Source organism: Amphiura filiformis, unplaced genomic scaffold, assembly GCF_039555335.1.
Source record: "Amphiura filiformis unplaced genomic scaffold, Afil_fr2py scaffold_94, whole genome shotgun sequence".
NCBI classification, from domain to species: domain Eukaryota; kingdom Metazoa; phylum Echinodermata; class Ophiuroidea; order Amphilepidida; family Amphiuridae; genus Amphiura; species Amphiura filiformis.
In genome coordinates this window covers 55,651-75,938 of record NW_027305558.1, presented here as the reverse complement: position 1 = coordinate 75,938, position 20,288 = coordinate 55,651, and the positions used below count along the sequence as shown (strand labels likewise).

The 20,288-nt window shown below is 36.3% G+C and overlaps 1 protein-coding gene and 1 long non-coding RNA gene across 3 annotated transcripts; both read left to right on the top strand.

The window, feature by feature from the left end:
* Window positions 1-1,991: 1,991 nt before the first annotated feature.
* On the top strand, window positions 1,992-8,628 carry LOC140144890 (uncharacterized). 2 transcript variants are annotated; one of them, XM_072166692.1, is made up of 3 exons: window positions 1,992-2,175; window positions 2,471-2,597; window positions 3,004-8,628. In XM_072166692.1, the coding sequence occupies exons 1-3, from the start codon at window positions 2,112-2,114 to the stop codon at window positions 4,283-4,285; spliced, it is 1,473 nt and encodes a 490-aa protein (XP_072022793.1). In that variant the 5' UTR covers window positions 1,992-2,111; the 3' UTR covers window positions 4,286-8,628. The 2 variants fall into 2 exon arrangements, with proteins under 2 accessions (XP_072022793.1, XP_072022794.1); XM_072166693.1 differs by having other exon boundaries at window positions 1,992-2,195.
* Window positions 8,629-13,620: 4,992 nt separating this feature from the next.
* Window positions 13,621-15,046, top strand: LOC140144892 (uncharacterized). Its single transcript, XR_011857954.1, has 3 exons — window positions 13,621-13,728; window positions 14,023-14,149; window positions 14,491-15,046. It is a non-coding gene; the product is annotated as an uncharacterized lncRNA (long non-coding RNA).
* The last annotated feature ends 5,242 nt before the right edge of the window (window positions 15,047-20,288 follow it).

Here is a 20,288-nt window from a genome sequence, read left to right as displayed (position 1 = left end):
TTATGGTCGTGTTGTACCAACTGTAAAGATCATCAGGACTATTTACATCAGGAATGGGATTAAGATGGTCAGTCAAAGTTTTTGAAAATGCCAAGCTATCAATTGCTTTGAAATTTCTGAGAGTTTGCTTGACACGCTGAGGTGGCGGCTTTTCTAAGTTTAGTGTGAAATGAACACAATGGTGAACATACAGTAGATCATGAACAAATTTGTAATTAACAAAATTGTCATCGGGGCAGCACAGTACATGATCGATAATGCCGCCATCTCTATGAGTTGGATCAGGCACATACTGATGAAGATTTGCAGAAGCAATGATGTTTGAATACTCCTTAACATCAGGTCTATGCGGTGCCTCCCAATGAACATTAAAGTCACCTACAAGGAGCAACCTTCCTGGGAGTAACACAATATCATCCATAAAGCTGTCAAATTCACCAAAGAAATCTGATTGCTTAAACTGATTTGTTTTTGAAGGAGGGGGGCGATATATGACAACAAGGTTCAGACGACCAACATGGTCAGTGATACAGGCATGTTCGAAATATGTTGAGTTGCGTGGACTTGGTCTCAGGCGGAGCTGAAGTTGGTTCTTGAACAAAACAGCTATACCACCTCCTCTATTAACAGACTGTCTAGGAATGCTTAAGAATGTATAGCCAGGCGGTGTACATTCACCAATGATGACATGCTCATCATCATGTAACCAGGTTTCAGTTACACACATGATATCTATATCATGTTCTAGGACATAATCAGAGAATTGATCAGATTTGTTTCGAATAGATTGAATGTTCCACAGACAAACATTGAGTTTAGCTGACACCGAATCAGATCTTGGTAATGGTTTTAAATTAGATATGTTCACTCCACGGGCAGTTTGAGCATATCTGTTTTGTGAAGTTCTGTTGGTGATGATGGTAGGGATAGGATGTTGTCGCTTATCGAATGCATGGTTTCCTCTCCTTGTGGGTTTCACACTACTGATGTTAAGATTCTGTAGTGTTCTGTATACATGCAATGGTAACCTATTGGTAGTACTAGGTGAAGGCTGGAGATTTAACAGCTCCTCTCTACTATAACACAAAGGAGGCATATTGATGAAATTGATCAATATGTAGAAAATTACTGTGGTTCTCAATAGCAATCTGGCCATTTGTGAATAGCAAGGTGTGATAAATTAAGTCCAACTCCAAACTGAAGATCAATAATTGAAGATGATGCTGAAAATTGATCCAATTTGTATACCATACACATGTAGTTTGAGAGGCAATGCACTGAAGCAGAGTTAAGTTATATCCAAAATTATGAAAAATGTTTCAAATCCACCCAAAAAGCAGCGAAAATAGCAAATATTATACAGGCTGTTATTTTATTAATCATGCAGCTGAGGTTTATTGGCAATTTTGTTTAAATATTCGGCGTCTCGAAGTAGGGGCCTATCACCCCCCCCCCTTTCTTTACAAAACGTTGTTTAAAAAACGTTGTTGGGAAAAAAGGGTCATTGGGTATACAAATTTAAAAATGAGGTCATCAAAAATGTTGAAACAATGGAGCAAAGTTCTATTTCTTGTTCCAAAATTTCCAATACAAATTTGCTGTCATAAGAAAATTTGAAAGTTTCCGCATTATTTTGTGGCATTTTGATGATACAATCTATAAAAAAAAACATGGAGGTCATTGATTAGCCGCACATAAAATTGAAAAAAGAGTCATTGGGCATGCATGACTTTTATCAAGAGAGGTTCATCGGGTATATTCGACTTCAAAAAGGGGCCTATTGACAGGCACACACCACATCACTTCTAAAGTTGAATGCCCCCTCCCCGGATATAATTTCGTTCGAAATGAAATCGGTTTTATATTTTTAATCTTTTCAAAAAAATGACTCGTGTGTCAAGAACAATCATTTTGATATAGCCTGTATGTCGTATCTTTGCCTTGAACTTCAACCACATTGACTATGCAAAACAGGTCACGCTTCATTATTATCCGGTCACGTGTTACATACAATAATACAACAATCATTTTGGTAGTGTACGCAACCCCTATGTTCATGTAGTAGTATATGCACGAATGCAACACCTATAAAACTGCCGATCTACAGACCCATGTTCCGTCGCCATTTTGATAAGGAAATAGTTGACAGGTGTAATTTATTATCAACTTGGTCCAGTAAGTCTGCGTTGATTTATGTGATTCAGTTATATAAATATACACGTATAATGTTCTATTAAATACATTGAATCACTAGAAAATCTTATTTTAACGCGAAAACTTTATTTACATTTATAATTTAGATCAGTCTCAGCTAGATATGTATATAACAGTATTCAGTGGTAAGCCTAACCCGAAGCGTAGTCTCAAAGACAAACCAAGTTGCATGACGCCATGCAGAGTCTTTATCTCTGTGTTTCTACCACAATCTTTCTTTGAAAATTACTCATCTTTATTTTAATGATACCTATAGAAATGGACGCTACCTTCTTGCAAAACAGAGTGCCAGTCGATGAGGGACCTATTGGCATGCTTAATGTTGATACATTGCTGGTTATTTTCAACTTCTTGTCTTTATTCGAGAAATTAATCGCAATGAGGTAAGATAGTGATACTATTCAATAAGGTAAATGCTGACCCCTTTTTTAAAGGGGGGAGGGTAGCCTAATATAATGCTCTGTTGACAAGGGACAGTCTAGATGCAAAACTCCTAATTAGTCTAGTCACCAGATGGCTTAATTGCATGCACCTGAATGATGTATATTAACCTATTTATTCGTAATCCTTAAAGTCCCTAGTACACAAATTTTGTTGTTCCTAAAACAAAATATTGTTCCATGGGTGGGGGAAGGTCGTTGAACTTAACATGATTCAGGTGCATGCAAAGCCAACTGGTGACTCGACTAAATAGTGTTATTCTAAAAATTTGTATCGTGAATAGCGATTGTGAAAACTTATCAACTTAAAAAGGAATTTTATATAATATTTATTTGTATTTTCATATAGGGTAAGCAAGGAATGGCATCTTATAATCAAAAGCCATGCCTGGACTGTCATCGACTTCAGAGACAGAGGTCCTACCAGAAAAGTTGAAGAGTCTAGAAGACTGTTCAGACGGTTTGTGTCACAAAATGGACAAAACATTTTTGAGTACAGAGAGTATGGCAATGAATGGCAATTTCCAATAAACGGAAATGACGTATTAAAGTTCTTGACTCTTTATGCTGGTATAGGTTTGCAAGAGATTCATCTATCTGTAGCAGGTGGTGAAATCACGAGGTATTTGCTCGTGAACTGTCCTAATATAAACACTCTTGGGTTACGTTTCGAAATGATGCACGTCGAGAAACGGTCCGATGTAAGATTACCTAAACATGATTACGGAAATCTGTATCAGCTGTTTTATTTTCTGCCGAAATTGCAACGATTGGATCTGGCATGGCCCGCAGACTGGAGAAGGTATCAAATTGAATGGAATTGTTATGAACAAATTATTCAATTGTTACACAAATGTAAATTGCGTTATATAAGCCTTCACGAGGTCGACCTTTCTTTTTTATCCATGTTGAAGAAGATGTCACCTGTAACATTAACAAGTTTACGTAAGATGGAATTAACTTTAAAGTTTGGCGAACAGGAGATGGCTGGTGAGATAATGTCCTCAATATTAGGGTGCATGACATCATTGACATGCTTTAAACTCACCAGTGAGTTTCGAAATAGTCAATTGCGTGAGATCCTTGGTGACAAAATTTTACCATCAATCGCTCAATTGACACATCTGAAAATGTTGACCTTGCGAAGGGTGCGCTTTTCGACAGAAGCATTTGAGATTATGATACAGGGACTGCCTAATCTAGAAACACTTGTGTTGGAAGGAGTGTGTGCGAGGTCATCGCTGGTTAATCTGATCAACATTTATCTAAAGAAAATCAAATCGCTAAAGTTGTCTCAGTATTTTTCTGAAAGTTTACAATCACTTTCATACCACCCCACGCTTGAAAACCTTGCGGTACAGCAGGCATATGATGAGAAAAATCAAACAAATTGGGTTGAGCGAATATATAACATATTGGTTACACTTCCTAAGATCAAAAATGTGAAACTGGCAGGATATAATTTAGTTTCTTGTTTTAGTCAAGCTTCGTATCCAGTTATAGAATGTGCGGAAATTGAAGTGATCCATAAGTTAGAAAGGTATCGGAGTCTTACAGAAGATTATATATATATTGTGACTGAACCTGTGACTTCTAGCATATTGAATTCAGAGAATAATCTAAAATATTGAAGCAATGTATTATGTGTTTGAACCTTGCGGTACAGCAGGCATATGATGAGAAAAATCAAACAAATTGGGTTGAGCGAATATATAACATATTGGTTACACTTCCTAAGATCAAAAATGTGAAACTGGCAGGATATAATTTAGTTTCTTGTTTTAGTCAAGCTTCGTATCCAGTTATAGAATGTGCGGAAATTGAAGTGATCCATAAGTTAGAAAGGTATCGGAGTCTTACAGAAGATTATATATATATTGTGACTGAACCTGTGACTTCTAGCATATTGAATTCAGAGAATAATCTAAAATATTGAAGCAATGTATTATGTGTTTGAACCTTGAAGAAGTTTACCTGACAAAGCAAGAATATGATTTGTAATAATTTGCACAAGATAAAGTGTGAATTGTTTATACATTTAAAAATATACAAATATAACAAAGGCAAATAAATGCACGTGAATATTTATTTAATTTCACCACCATTTCGTCGACCGTATCACATACTGACGTATTTGCAAAATACGCATTTCGAGAAAATCGAACTTGAAAATCTGGCGATTTTTATTTGCTACATATCTAGATTAAAACATTATTGTCAATAAAAACGATTAAAATTCAATATATATAACTCACTTATCACTATCAGAGCATAACTTATTCTGCAAAAAATCTATATTAAATAAAATACGTCAATATGTGATAAAAACTAATGACAATTTCGCTGTTCAAGTGACAAATACGTCGCGCAAATACGTCAGTATGTGAAACGGCAAATTCTTCAAATTGCAGAAACGACATACTGGGCTTGCGCAATATAGGTGATCGGTAAATACGTCGTTATGTGATACAGACGTTTCAAGGTTTTGTAAATACGACAAAATTAAATTTATTAATATCTTACTAATTAAGCCACTTTGAGGCATGGTGTTTGGTGAATATATAGAGTAGAACATAACAAACTAATATACCAATTTTCTCATAAATGTTAAAAATGTCGAATACGTCAGGCTGTGATACGGAACGCTACAAAAAAACAAACATGTGTTTGCAATAGATAACGTAGCTAAGAATTATGTCGATAAAATGACACATTAAAACTGTTACTATCGTTATAAAATTTACACTAAATTTCGGCGATATATATACGTAGAAAGAATATCTTAATTTTATTCACTTGTTTTTAGCATGATTGTATCATAATTCGTTACAAAATCGCTGCATACACTCAGTCATTTATGGCATGTTCTCCCAAATTCTTCGTACGTACTAAATTGAACAACATTCACACACTTACATTACTTTACAGGCTAGGTGAGCAACACATCAAAATGATAATTACTATACTACCAGCAGATATTCTCTCTTTACTTTGTGAGTAGACTGACTCTATAAACCTGCCTCCTAAGTTAAAAAGCAATATCTACTTAAGTTTGTTCGACTTATAATAGGTGAGAAAATAAGACTTATAACATCCGTATATTGATACATAATCAGTGCACGCAGTTAGTTGCAGCACTTACGCTAGTTGCACGTTACGAAATGCATGACTGGCGCACGCTTATGTGTAATTACGAATAAGGGTCTAGACTTTATTGACGCGCGCAGTAACAAAAACTGAATCATTTTCATAAGCCGAACTCTACCATCTTCACCCTGATGTGGCAGTATTTTCAACGCCTTGAGAAAGCTTATTCTCCCGTACATCTATGCGGCGTCTAAGAGTGTACGTGTGTACACCAGCGCTTTGAGTGAACCTTTGAAATACGCAATGACGTCACTCCCACATCAGGTTGAAAAACTGTATAATTTATATTATTTTCCAGTAGACATTCTCTTTTTATTTTGCGAGTAGACTGACCCTATACAGCTGCCTCACAGGTTAAAAAGCAATATCTTCTACGTTATTTATTTACAGATACTCCATTTTACTTCAAAAAGCATGTTTTCCAATCTCCTTCATTCGTCAACACTTACTGTCTGGGTTGACGACTGAGAAACTAAATTTTTACGTTGAAGAGTATGCTGTCCATTCCCCCTCATTCGCCAACACTTACTGTCTGTGTTGCCGACTGAGATACTTCATTTTACGTGGCAGAGTATGTTGTTTATTGTACCGCACTCGTCAACAATTACTGTCTGGGTTGACGATTTTGATACTTCATTTTTATATGGAAGAGTAGGTTGTCCATTCTCCCTCATTCGTCAACACTTACTGTCTAGGTTGAAGACTGGGATACTTCATTTTTACGTGGAAGAGCAGGTTATCCATTCTCCCTCATTCGTCAACTCTTACTGTCTGGGTTGAAGACTGATTAACTTCATTTTTACGTGGAGAGCAGATTGTCCATTCTCCCTCATTCGTCAACACTTACTGTCTGGGTTGAAGACTGAGATACTTCATTTTTACGTGGAAGAGCAGGTTGTCCATTCTCCCTCAATATTGGGGTAAGCAAGGAATGGCATCTAATAATTAAAAACCAAACCTGGACTGTCATCGACTTCAGAGACAAAGGTCCTACTAGAAAAGTTGAAGAGTCTAGTAGAATGTTTGTATCACAAAATGGACCAAACATATTTGAATACCGAGAGTATGGCAATGAATGGCAATTTCCAATGAATGAAAATGACGTGTTAAAGTTCTTGACTCTTTATGCTGGTATAGGTTTGCATGAGATTTATCTATCTGTAGCCAGCGATGAAATCATGAGCTATTTGCGCGTGAACTGTCCGAATATACACACTCTTGGGTTACTTTTTCGTAAACGTCGAGGAAGTGTCCATATGAGTACCTCAAAACGATTACCTGCATCAGCTGGTGTATTTTCTACCGAAATTGCAACGATTGGATCTGACTTGTTTCGTTGACTGCAACTGCCTTGTGATTGAAAGGAGATGTTATCACAGTGAACGAATTTTTCAATTGTTACAGAAATGTAATTTGCAATATATACGCCTTCACGGGATCAACCTGTATTTCTTATCCATGTTGACGAAGATGTCACCTGTAACATCCAAAAGTTTACGTGAGATGGAATTATGCGTTATAGACAGCGAGGAGAAGATGGCTGATGAGATATTGTCCCCAACAGTAGGGTACATTATATCATTAACATGCTTCAAAATCTACGATGATGTACTTAGTTATAGAGAGATCGATGGCGACAGCTTTTTGCCATCAATCGCTCACTTGTCACATCTGAAAATGTTGACCTTGCAATATGTGGGCTATTCGACAGAAGCATTTGAGATGATGATACGGGAATTGCCTAATCTAGAAACACTTGAATTAGAAGGAATATCCGTGACGTCATCGGTGGTTCATCTGATCAGCATTCATCTTAAGAAAATTAAATCGTTACAGTTGCATCAGCATATTTCATCAAAGTATTCTTCTGAATGTTTACACTCACTTTCATACCACCACGCTTGAAAACCTTGCGATACAACAGGCATATGATGAGAAAAATCAGACAAATTGGGTTGAGCGGATATATGACATACTGGTCACACTTCCGAGAATCAAAAATGTGAAACTTACTGGATACAATTTAGTTTCTTGTTTTAGTCAAGCTTCGTATCCAATCATAGAATGTGCAGACATTGAAGTGATTCTATGTAGTAAAACTTTTATAGGAATACAACCTGTGATTGTGTGTTCTGAAATTATGATGTCAGAGAATATTCTAAAATATTGAATACGTGTACACTTATCCGGTGTTTCTATAACTAAATTTCACCAACATTTATCAGGATTGTGTCATTAGCCACGAGCTTAAAGCCTACAAGAAACAAACATGTGTTTGCAGAAGATAACATACAAATAACGTAGCTAAGAATTATGTTGATAAAATGGCACATTAAAATACTATCGTTATAAATGAAAAATTCCTTTAAAAAGGAATGGGGTGCCTAATAAGAGCTTTGATGTGATGTGCTGAAATGTAACCGTTTGGATAAAATTGACTATAAAACAAGCGGATTGGTTTCAAATAAAAGGAATAAAACTCCAGTTACGATTTCGTTTACTATTGTTGGGCAATGGAAGGGCCTATATAATGGGGGGTGGTATTGGAGCAGAATTATTCTATTCAGGATATTGCATATTTAATTCTTCAGAATTGTTTTTTCCTACAGGTGTATTTATGTCTTATGATTGACTGCATTGGTAAAGAAGACAAGAAAAAACAATCAAGAACACGTATTATTCAGTGATTTTTTTTAAAGATATGAATGTAAACATTTAGTGTTATACATACTAGTACCACAAAACCACTTAAGGGTACATACTCTAGTATACTGGTTTGATTGACAAAAACAAAATTTTTAGCAAGGCGATATGACTATTAATAAGGTGAAATTTTGAATTATGGTAGATGGTTGTTAAGGACGCTTATTTGTTAGGCGATGTATGTAGTCTCCTTCACCGACAGTTTCTGTCATTTCTAACGCTAGTCGGCAACCACATACAGTATTAGACTCGCGTCCAGTCCTATAATACGCTGTGCCTATGAATATTGTGGACTGTCACACACTATTAAGAAGGTCTATGGGCAATACATTTGCGTTGGTCAAACATGGGCAAAAATTTTAATAGTTTAATAAAGTATATAGTTTTAATATAGTTTTAAGTTTAATAAACATATAAAATCGGTACCCAATTCATTATGCTTGGTAATTGAAAAAGTTCATAGAAATAAAATCAAGGATCGAATGCGTTTTAGTGTCCAAGTTATCCTTACCATGCTAGCGGTTACAGAATTTGAATTTGGAATAAAAAATACCCAACTTTTGCGATCAAAAACACAATATTACACATTTTGGACATACTATAGCAACATACATAGTGCCAAACAACATAGAATAGAACATTCGACGTCAACTTGTCCAAGTATTGAAGAAATGTGCTCTGAAAACATTAAGGAAGTACGCACAATATTTTATATTCAAACACGTGTGAAACCACTGTGGTGAAACTAGAAGCGCTGAGTTACATTGGCCTACGAGACTGCCTGGTCTTTAGCTCAACAACATTTACATTTTTATCTTGTATTTTACTCTTGGTAGCAGCCCCAGTAGCAGCACTGGCAAAGTTGATTACTTTTGTTTGCAGTGGTCTTTCAAACCGTGCACATGGTGCAGGGTCCTTGAAACATTCCTGTAGGAACTCATCTTTCCACCATAACTCCCTAAACGAAAGACGATTAGCATGCACCCTTACACTTCATCAGGCATTTTCTTACAATATGCCAGAAAGTGTACAAAATAAAGTCTTCGAGAAGGTGCTCAGCACAATATTCCTAGTGTCCTTCTTTAGAGGTGCCTTTTCAAACAGATGCCAAACTAAAGAACTTCTAGCTGATCTAGTAACTGTTCACCGCCTGGATGCTCCTGGACTTTGATGGAAAGAAATTATACCACTTTGTCGTGAGTCTGCATATGCATTGATAGTACTCTCTAGTGTTTGATCCACTGATTGTCTGGCAAAGGAATTGGACGACAACCTCACAGATACACCATCTCGTTCAAGTTGTTGTCTTTTTCCAGGATGAGTGTAATCCATGTTCAACAGCCTGAGATAAGCAATATTGCGTGCATAATTGTGGCGATTTGCAGCGAAGAAAATGTCAATCGTTTCCCCAAGCATGGTGTAAAAAGATCCACCTAGTTTATGAATCAATGAGTGGTGCAATTAAAACAACAGATACTGATCTGTGTGAGTGTCCTTGTGGTATACTGGCGTTTCAAGGCTGTCGTTTTGGCAGCGTGGCAGAACTGGTCCTGAGGATCATATGTAGTTTACAAGCACGCAAAGAATACTTTGTAGGTGCTAATGGGGGGGGGGCTTATTTAATATCACTGGCGCAGTCCAGTTACGCCCTAAAAACTTAAGATCATCAAGTTTCAAAACTGCACTTTTGGAGTTCTTCATGGAGGAATATAATCATGACATGTCTAAAGCAGTTCAAGGACGGAATGTTGTTGTCCGTGCAACAGATGCCGATATCATGATTATCCTTCTTTATGATGCTGTATATGCCAAAGCCAATTTGGGATGGATGTAGGCCATTGAAGTGATAACATAAGAAGATATCTCCATATCACTGCGCTAGCAAATTACCTTGGTCCAATTATTTGTAATCACGCTACCATGCACTAACTGGATGTGACTATACATCAACCTTCTTTAGGTTGGGATTAGTCAACCCAGGGCCGTTCCGACCATTAGGCCAGGTAAGGCGGTCGCCTAGGGCGGCAAACGCAGAGGGGCGCAAAAACAGAGGTCGAAAAAATAAAAAATGGAGGAATGGAGAAAATGGGAGGGATAAAAATTAAAGAAAAGAAGGAAAACGGTCGTGGGCAGCAGTGGTGTAGCGACAGGGAGAGTGGGGGCAGGTGGGGGCACGTGCCCAGGGCTCCATCATTAGGGGGCGCCGAATTGACCAATTCACCATCGATTCTGCGCCCATCCAAGTGATGAAAGTCAAAATTTTCGCGCGCTTCACGCGCATTTCACTACAAAATCATTTTAAAGATTAATTTATCATTAACTATAGCCAAAATTTATTTGTGGTAGTTCCTATTTAAAAGCAATTTATAAATCATTATAGCCAATAGTTTTAAGAATCGGGGTGAGGGGGCATACATACATACATACAATCATTATGTATCCCTAGCCCTGGGCGTCATAAGCCCTAACTACGCCACTGGTGGGCAGTATACAAATCAAATAGGTCAAAACTGACAGGTTTTCAAGGGGTAACCACCTTTAACACTTTTTTTGGTATACTTTGGTGGGGCGGCAGGGAGAGGCTTTGCCTAGGGCGGCAAAACCCCTAGGAACGGCCCTGAGTCGACCCACTGAAGATATCTGGAAAGAATGCTCTCCATCTCGAGGGAGAAAGCACAACCTTTTACTGATATCAGCTTTGTAGAAAAATATGTGTGTTCACCCTATGATCAGGGAGCATTATCATCTTCTTCATTTTGCGTCACTCGGCTTACACGCGACACGACACGACGCACCTTGTCTGTCGGGAGACGGTATAAGGGCGCACACCACCAATAACGGTGACTGTGCAGCGATTAGGAAAGAAGTAAAAGAGGAACAAAAAGTGGGATTCATCTAATCCTGTATGAAAAACATTAAAGGTACGTGATTACGAAGACGATTAAAATCACAGAGGTATACTGCAAATAAAAATATTTAGGTTTCTGTAACACTTTTTAAACACATGAACGTGTTTATTAAGAACTGAAAATATTTCATATCCACATTATCTATAAATTACTGGTATTTTCATAAACCTCTACTACTACATATTACACATAACATTTTGGCCAACACCACTCCACTGGTTGCCAGAGTCAAGATTCATCAACTCACATTTCTCGGCCATATACTGTGTCTTGAAGACGGCGAGCCTGTGAAAGAATATGCCCTTTAGGCCAAATAAAAAAACAAGTTTGTTTCCCGTAGAGCTCATTTCGTTTTTGATGGCTTATTTTGCATATTATAATTGTTTTCATTCTTTCAACAACAAAAAAGAAAAAAAAACCGGAAAAACACAAAAAAAATAATGTAAAACACCATTGCAGTACTGCATTGAACTGAATCCGCCCAATACTCGTGTGTAATTTTGTTGCGGTTTTGGGTGTACAATTGTAGCAACACAGCAAGAAATATAGCGAAGTTTTAATGTTTTCCTGAACGACGCTGTTGTTATGAAAAGTTTTAGTTTATTTTGGCTGATTTTTTTTCACATTTTTTGCACGACATAGATCAGCTGTAGATTGCGATCCAATCCCAGGATTGGCAGCACAAAAATATTGAGGTTGGTTGACATATCTCTTAAAATACAAAGTATTAAAAGTCACTTTGTTTACCCTGAAGTCACAAACACAAAGATAAAAACACACACAGATTCAGAGATTTGTATTTTTCTTTGCGAGGCAATGAAGACTTGTTTTAAATCAGTTAAGCTTCCAAGACTTCAACACTGAAGCAAAACATCTTGTTTCAGTGAGCAAATATATAAAAACTAAGACAATTAAAGAACAGTTCTGTTTCTATGTGTTCCTTACAAATTAAAAAATATCTATTATGATTTTTAAATCTTCCGGTCGAAAGGGGATCATAAATATTCTTGAATATGAAGAAACATGGCCTATGGTTTGTGGGTGGGGGTGTGTGTGTCGGATAACCCCGCTATAAATTACCATTGCAGGCTTTTCATTTCAAGACATGGATCTAAAAAAAATAATAAAAATAAAAAACCGCATTTCGCATTTGACTTTTTAGACCTGCTACAGGAAACAAACATGTTATGTTTTGGTCTTATATTCCACCACATGGAAAGAGGAAATCGGTACGGCCGCGCACACTGTACCTACACTGTCCAGCATCTCCTGGGAGATAGTGAAGGGATGCTACAGCCAAACAAAATTGTGTCGCTTGCCCAAGATCGCAATAATTGGAGAAAGCTTGTAGTCGCCTGCTCCGCAGCCGACTGATGATGATGATGATGTGGCGATAAACCGCCTAGCAACAGTTTTAGAATAGCAACCGCCTGGGCACACAGTGCAAGAAACGTGGCGCGTACAGCTTCCTGACCCCATTTTTTCGATTTCTCTTTTAGGTTGGCCTTTTTGTTGTTGTTTTATTTTTACTTGATCAATTAACAATTTACTGCTGATATTTAAACGCATTCCTATTTGTTTACCTTTGAGAAGTAAACATCGATCATCATTCTTGGATCTACGGGTATACTGATAATAACGAGTTTAAAAAGATAACTCCCCGCTAAAATTACCAAACATTTATTCGCATAATTTGACATAGGCTACAAGTTGTTGATTTGAAAAATTTAAAAACCTGTGAATAAATTAAACACTTTCCTACCCTCCCAAAGTTCTCGGTCAAAATTAAACACATTTGTCAGTGGAAGCACTAAAGTAATCAATTTTGCAAGCAGCAAATTATTTGTGAGTTTTAAGTGAAATTGGCGGTATATCACCCTCCTTCATTCAAAGGGAATATCGCCAAAATTTCAACGGCAAATTCCACAAATTTAACAATTCAAAAGTGTGTACTTTTTCAATTGGTATAATTCTCATTCCAAATGAAATCGACTATAATTATATTTTTAATATTTTCTAAAAAATGACTCTTATGTCAAGAACAATCATTTTGATACAGCCTGTATGTGATATCTTTGCCTTGAACTTCAACCAAAATGAATACGCAAAACAGGTTACCCTTTATTATTACCTGGTCACGTGTTACATACAATAATACAACACTCATTAGGCAGTGTACTCAACCCCTCTCTGTGCATGTAGTAGTATATGCACGAATGCACTAAACTGTCGATCTACAGACCCATGTCCTGTTACCATTTTGATAGAGGAAACTGTTGATAATTGAAATTTTAATTCATTGTCAATTTTGCCAAGTAAGTCTGCCTTGATTTATGTGATTCAGTTATATAAATATACATATATAATTTTCTATTAAATACATTAAATCGCAAGAAAATCTTATTTTAAAGCGAAACATTATTTATATTTATAATTTAGATCAGTCTCAGCTAGACATGGATATAACAGTATTCAGTGGTAAGCCTAAATCGAAGCGTAGTCTCAAAGACAAACCAAGTTGCATGACGCCATGCAGAGTCATTTTCTCTGTGTTTCTACAATAAACTTTCTTTGATAATTAATCATCTTTATTTTAATGATACCTATAGACATGGACGCTACCTTCTTGCAAAACAGAGTGCCAGTCGATGAGGGACCTATTGGCATGCTTAATATTGATACATTGCTGGTTATTTTCAACTTCTTGTCCATATACGAGAAATTAATCGCAATGAGGTAAGATAGTGATACTATTCAAGGGACAGTCTAGATGCAAAACTCCTAATTAGTCTAGTCACAAGATGGCTTAATTGCATGCACCTGAATGATGTGTATTAACCTATTTCTTCGTAATCCTTAAAGTTCCTAGTACACAAATGTTGTTGTTCCTAAAACAAAATATTGTTCCATGGGTGGGGGAAGGTCGTTGAACTTAACATGATCCAGGTGCATGCAAAGCCAACTGGTGACTCGACTAAATAGCGTTATTCTAAAAATTTGTATCTTGAATAGCGATTGTGAAAACTTATCAACTTAAGAAGGAATTTTATATAATATTTATTTGTATTTTCATATAGGGTAAGCAAGGAATGGCATCTTATAATCAAAAACCATGCCTGGACTGTCATCGACTTCAGAGACAAAGGTCCTACCAGAAAAGTTGAAGAGTCTAGAAGACTGTTCAAACGGTTTGTATCACAAGATGGACCAAGCATTTTTGAGTACGTCAATGAATATCGTCATTTACAACACGAAAATGACGTGTTAAAGTTCTTGACTCTTTATGCTGCTATAGGTTTGCAAGAGATTCATCTATCCGTAGCCAGCGATGAAATCATGAGCTATTTGCGCATCAACTGTCCTAATATAAACACTCTTGGGTTACGTTTCAAACAGATGTGCGTACAGGAAGTGCTCAATGTGAAACGCTTTTTAGTTCCTAACGAAAACATGTATCAGCTGCTGTATTTTCTGCCGAAATTACATCGATTGGATCTGACATGGCCTACAAACTGCAGATGGCTATCAATTGAATTAATTTGTTATGAAAGAATTATTCAATTGTTACAGAAATGTAATTTGCGATATATAAGCCTTCACGAGGTCAACCTATCTTTTTTATCCATGTTGAAGAAGATGGAATTATACGTTATTGACAGCGAACAGGAGTTATTATTCTCAACAGTAGGGTGCATGACTACAATAACATGTTTCAAACTCACCGGTTCGTGTCCTGAGAAGATTGATGTTGACAGACTTTTACCATCAATCGCCCACTGGAAACATCTGAAAATGTTGACCTTGGTGTTTGTGCTTTATTCGACAGAAGCATTTGAGATGATGATACGGGGATTGCCTAATCTAGAAACACTTGTATTAGAAAGAATATCCGTGACGTCATCGGTGGTTAATCTGATCAGCATTCATCTTAAGAAAATAAAATTGCTAGAGTTGTCTCCACGTATTGCGTCAAAGTATTCTTCTGAAAGTTTACAATCACTTTCATACCACCCCACGCTTGAAAACCTCGCGGTACAGCAGGCATATGATGAGGAAAATCAAACAAATTGGGTGAAGCGCATATATGACATATTGGTTACACTTCCTAAGATCAGGAATGTGAAACTGACAGGATATAATTTAGTTTCTTGTTTTAGTCAAGCTTCGTATCCAATTATAGAAAGTGCGGAAATGGAAGTGATCTTATTTAGTGGAGTAGAAGATATATATGGGGATCTCCAACCTTACACAGAACCTGTGACTTCTGAGGTATTGAAGTTAGAGGATGTTCTAAAATATTGAAGTGATACATACATGTCGTTATGAAAACGACAGAGTGCCGAATACGCAAAATTGATGTTCTGAGTAAACGATGTTTGAAAATCTTGGTACCATTCCATTGGTCATTCTAGCAATTGAGAACATCCTTGACCACTCATTTGAAATGTATATTATAGACGAATTACATTTTAAGCATTCCTAGACCTCACTGGCAGCCATAACTGGATTCCCGCCGGCTACAATGCACACAAAATGTGAAATGATTCGGCCTTGGCGGGGAATTTAAACTGCACTCCATCACCCGTTTTACACCTGTAGACAAAAGAATGATGAATGTTTACAACATAATCATGACAATAGAATTCCCTTCGACAAAACAAACAGCGTCTAGTACATGGTCTATTGCCTTTTACGCACGGTACAAAGAAAATAAAGTCAATTATCGGCTCACTTTTTTCGTATTTAATACCTGCGGAATTATCCCTATTGTATTATTCTATTAACCCTCCTTGTCCGTGCATCTTCTCTAGGGGTTAGTCGGATTTTATTCGCACAATTGGGTGGTCAAACCACCAGTTCGGTGCAGCATGGACCCAGTAATAGCCGACCAAATCCTGACCATGACTTGCCTCGTGGGATTCGTCTATAGAAGTGAACGTGCATGAATTTGCAATACTTGTATCTTCTGAAAGAATCGATATCATCCCTCCAAAATCATTATATTGATTTAATCGTAACTACTTGATTATACTATTGATTCCTGATTGTATTTAATATTCTTGTTTCATATATTTCGTATTACTTTGTTGAGTTTTATGTATCACATGAATTTTGATGATTGATGAAAATAAAATATGAATGAATAAATGAATGGGTATTTACTGCTATTCGGCTTTATGCTAAATCCAAAATGTCTCTACCGCTGCGCAGAGAGTTATATACAAGGTCAAATACGCATTCTACTACGTGTAAACCATTACGCATTCATAATTTTGGGCTTTTGTGTAGAAATTACTAGTTGTCCTTAGGCTGTAGACTTTAATTTTGATATATAAGTTATAAATAGTCATCCCTGTAATGTTTGGCAAAACCTCGAGGATTTAAAAGCATAAATAACAATATTGGCCTATTTTTTGCGTGTATAATTTTTGGGATTTCACGAGGGCGCACTCACATTATTAAGCCATAGCGATATCATGTGGGGGAATGTTTGTACTTATATAGGAATCACTGGATTGAAGATACATATAGCTATCCATTAGTATCAAATATAATATTATAGGACATTTAATATAGAAAACTCGGAGTTTCTAGCTATACAATACTACAGATCATTAATCGCACTCAGGCGCGATTCGTCCAAATCAAAATTTCGGTATCTACGCCCGGGAGTAAGATTTGCCATTAATATTTGGTGGAAATAAAAGATCACCTGATGATGATGATACAGGAACTGTCTAATCTAGAAACACATGTATAAGAAGGAATATCCGTGACGTCATCGGTGGTTAATCTGATCAGCATTCGTCTAAAGAAAATAAAATCGTTACAGTTGTCTCCATCGATGTCGTCAAAGTATTCTTCTGAAAGTTTATAATCACTTTCATACCACCCCACGCTTGAAAACCTTGCGGTACAGCAAACACATCATGAGGAAAATCAGACAAATTGGGTTGAGCGGATATATGACATATTGGTTACACTTCCTAAGATCAAAAATGTGAAACTGATAGGATACAATTTAGTTTATTGTTTTAGTCAAGCTTCGTATCCATTTATAGAATGTGCAGAAATTGAAGTGATCCTATATAGCAAAGTATGTGGTTTGTAATTATTACAGTACCTGTGACGTCTGAAATATTGAAATCAGAGAATATTCTAAAATATTGAAGCAATGCATTAACTGAGATGGGTTAAACCTTGAAGTGGTAAGAATATGTATTATAATTTTTGAATTTACACAAGATAAAGTGTGAATTTTACATTTAAAGATGTACAAATATAACAAAGGCAAATAAATATCCATGAATATCTGTTTATTAAGCTTTATATAATCTGTTGTGACGATAATTGATTCGATAATTGAATATTGATCATAGTGCAGTAAGCCATGATAACCATTCATCAAGTGAACGTTTTTATATACGTTGCACTGACTGAAGCGATGGTTTATTTGTGCGTTGTTAATAAAGACTTCACTCCTTGTTAACCCTGCAACCTATATCAGACGTGCTCTGGCTTGGCTCATGTTGATTAGTTAGATTGGTCAACATGATGACGATTATATATATTGTCATAATGTCTTGCACGTGAATCATATTCAGTTATACTTATTATGATGCGATGTAACTCTGGTAAGACTTTATATTAATACATGGGCAATTCCAAGCAAAAGTGGACATGACCCAAAACATGAAAAATGCTCAGAAATTCAAAACTACAAGTGCTGTAATCATACTCTTTAAATTAAGTCGACTTGCAGTTACATTATTGCATGTTTATTATGAATTTTCTTTGAAAAACCTGTTTTTGGCCAAATTTGTTACTTTTTTAAGTGAAAAAAGACCTATATTTGGGATCTCATTTGCACATCTTCATTAAGGTTTTATTTCATGTTTTTTGTTTTAAATTGCTCAAGGAATATTGAAATTTACATATTCTATAATGTTTTTCATGTTTTTTTATCTTGTAAATGTATTTATTATGCAATTTGTTTCCGTCTTTTTGGGCGGACAAACTGTAGCACGAGTTACCGTAGCACGAGTTACCATGTTTTTTGCAAGCCAAAGTAAAACTATGAAGGACAAATCTTTTTATGTATATCAAAATCAAGCTATTAACATAGTAGTTACTTATCATAATCAATTAGGCTTTATAGTGTTTTTTTTGTTTTAGGACACCATACACATTAAAGTGAGTGATTTTTTTGGCATGTCACGGCTCGTAGCACGAGTTACCGTTTTTCACAGCTGTCCCATACGTATAAAAGTTGATATCTGCATTTAACAATACTATGAGGATCTGGCCTTGAATGTTGGGTATTAAAATACCAAAAATAAAGATTCCACTCAAATGAGTTTAAAGGTTGGAGCATAAAGTTTGTCAAAGGACGCGATAAAGTGTAGCACGAGTTACCATGGAATTGCCCACATACATTATATTATTTTGATCAGCTTGTCATATAATAATGTCATAATAAATTGTTATACTTAATTTCTGTTTCATCTGATTAATTTCGTGATAGTCATTCCCGTTTCCGTTCACTCCGTCATCCCTTGGGACTCCAAATCTGGTACCTCGCTCTCCTTCCCCATGGACTAATTCCCCAATTTAGATTCGTAACACATGGTGGAAGGATCCTTTCGGTCAATATTTTTATGTTATTTGGAGTCCCGTTTGCATTTTTGTTCATTTCTCGCATACATTCGCACACATTATACACACAAGATTGTTGTGAGTTGCATCGCGGCATTTTTCATCACAAGAGTTGACAGCTGGGTTAGCAAGGACAATGTGTAATGCACGTAACACATATTAAATGTAAGTCTTGTTGTTTTGTATAAGTTTATGGCAAACTAGAATTTATATTTATTTTATTATGTATTGGCGAGCTAGCAAAAATATTGTTGTATATGCATTGTGATCAAGCAGACATTTAGGCCTATTCAATTTCAGAAGCGTGGATAGTTTTGGGGGCAATGCCCTGTAAGTTCTTTGTTTGGTGAAGTATTGAAGTATAACGATTTTAGGATTTTCGACTGTGATTTTTTTTACTACATTTTTTCGTATTTAGAAATCGGGATGGCCATCTATTTTCTGAAAGAACCCAATGTTAGGTAGAGATTGGTCAACCCACTAAAGATAGCTGGAAAGAATGCTCTCCATATCGAGGGACTGGGTTATATATAAGAAAGCACAACCTTTACTGATATCAGCCTTGTAGAAAAATATGTGTGTTCACCCTATGATCAGGGAGCAAAATCATCTTCTTCACTTTGCGTCACTCGGTTTACACGCGACACGACACGACGCACCTTGTCTGTCGGGAATCGGTATGAGGGCGCACAAAACCAAAAGTAAAAAGAGGGACGAAAAGTGGGATTCGTGAAAGATATGCCTGCATGAAAAAATTGAATGTGCGTGAGTACAGTATAAGTATAGGCTGGGATTATTAAGGGATTACGAAGACGATTACAATCACAGTGATATACTGCAAATAAACATATTTAGGTTTCTGTGCATTTTCCAAACACATGAACGTGTTTATTAACAACTGAAAATAGTTCATATCCACATTATCTATGAATTACTGGGATTTTCAGAAACCTCTACTCCTACATATTTCACATACAAAACAAAACCTAACACTTTCGAAGCGAGCAAAAAAAACTAATTTTAATTCATTCCCATACAAACTAATTCGAATTTTGTCCTATTCTGTCTCACAAAATAATTTTTCATGGAGAAAATGCGAATATTATTTAATATTTTAGGTAAAGAAAGTAAATATGCAAAATCGCTTTGATAGTAGCATAGAACTAATAATTATTCCAAAACAAATTTGACGTTTGAAACAGCTCGGTAAATAAATCGG

What these genes read in the sequence shown, in the direction of transcription:
- LOC140144890 (XM_072166692.1), top strand. Translation starts at nt 2,112, where the DNA reads ATGTTCCGTCGCCATTTTGATAAGGAAATAGTTGACAGGTGTAATTTA. An exon ending in TTTATTATCAACTTGGTCCA is followed by an intron (nt 2,176 to 2,470) that starts GTAAGTCTGCGT and finishes TGATACCTATAG; the next exon opens with AAATGGACGCTACCTTCTTG. An exon ending in GAGAAATTAATCGCAATGAG is followed by an intron (nt 2,598 to 3,003) that starts GTAAGATAGTGA and finishes ATTTTCATATAG; the next exon opens with GGTAAGCAAGGAATGGCATC.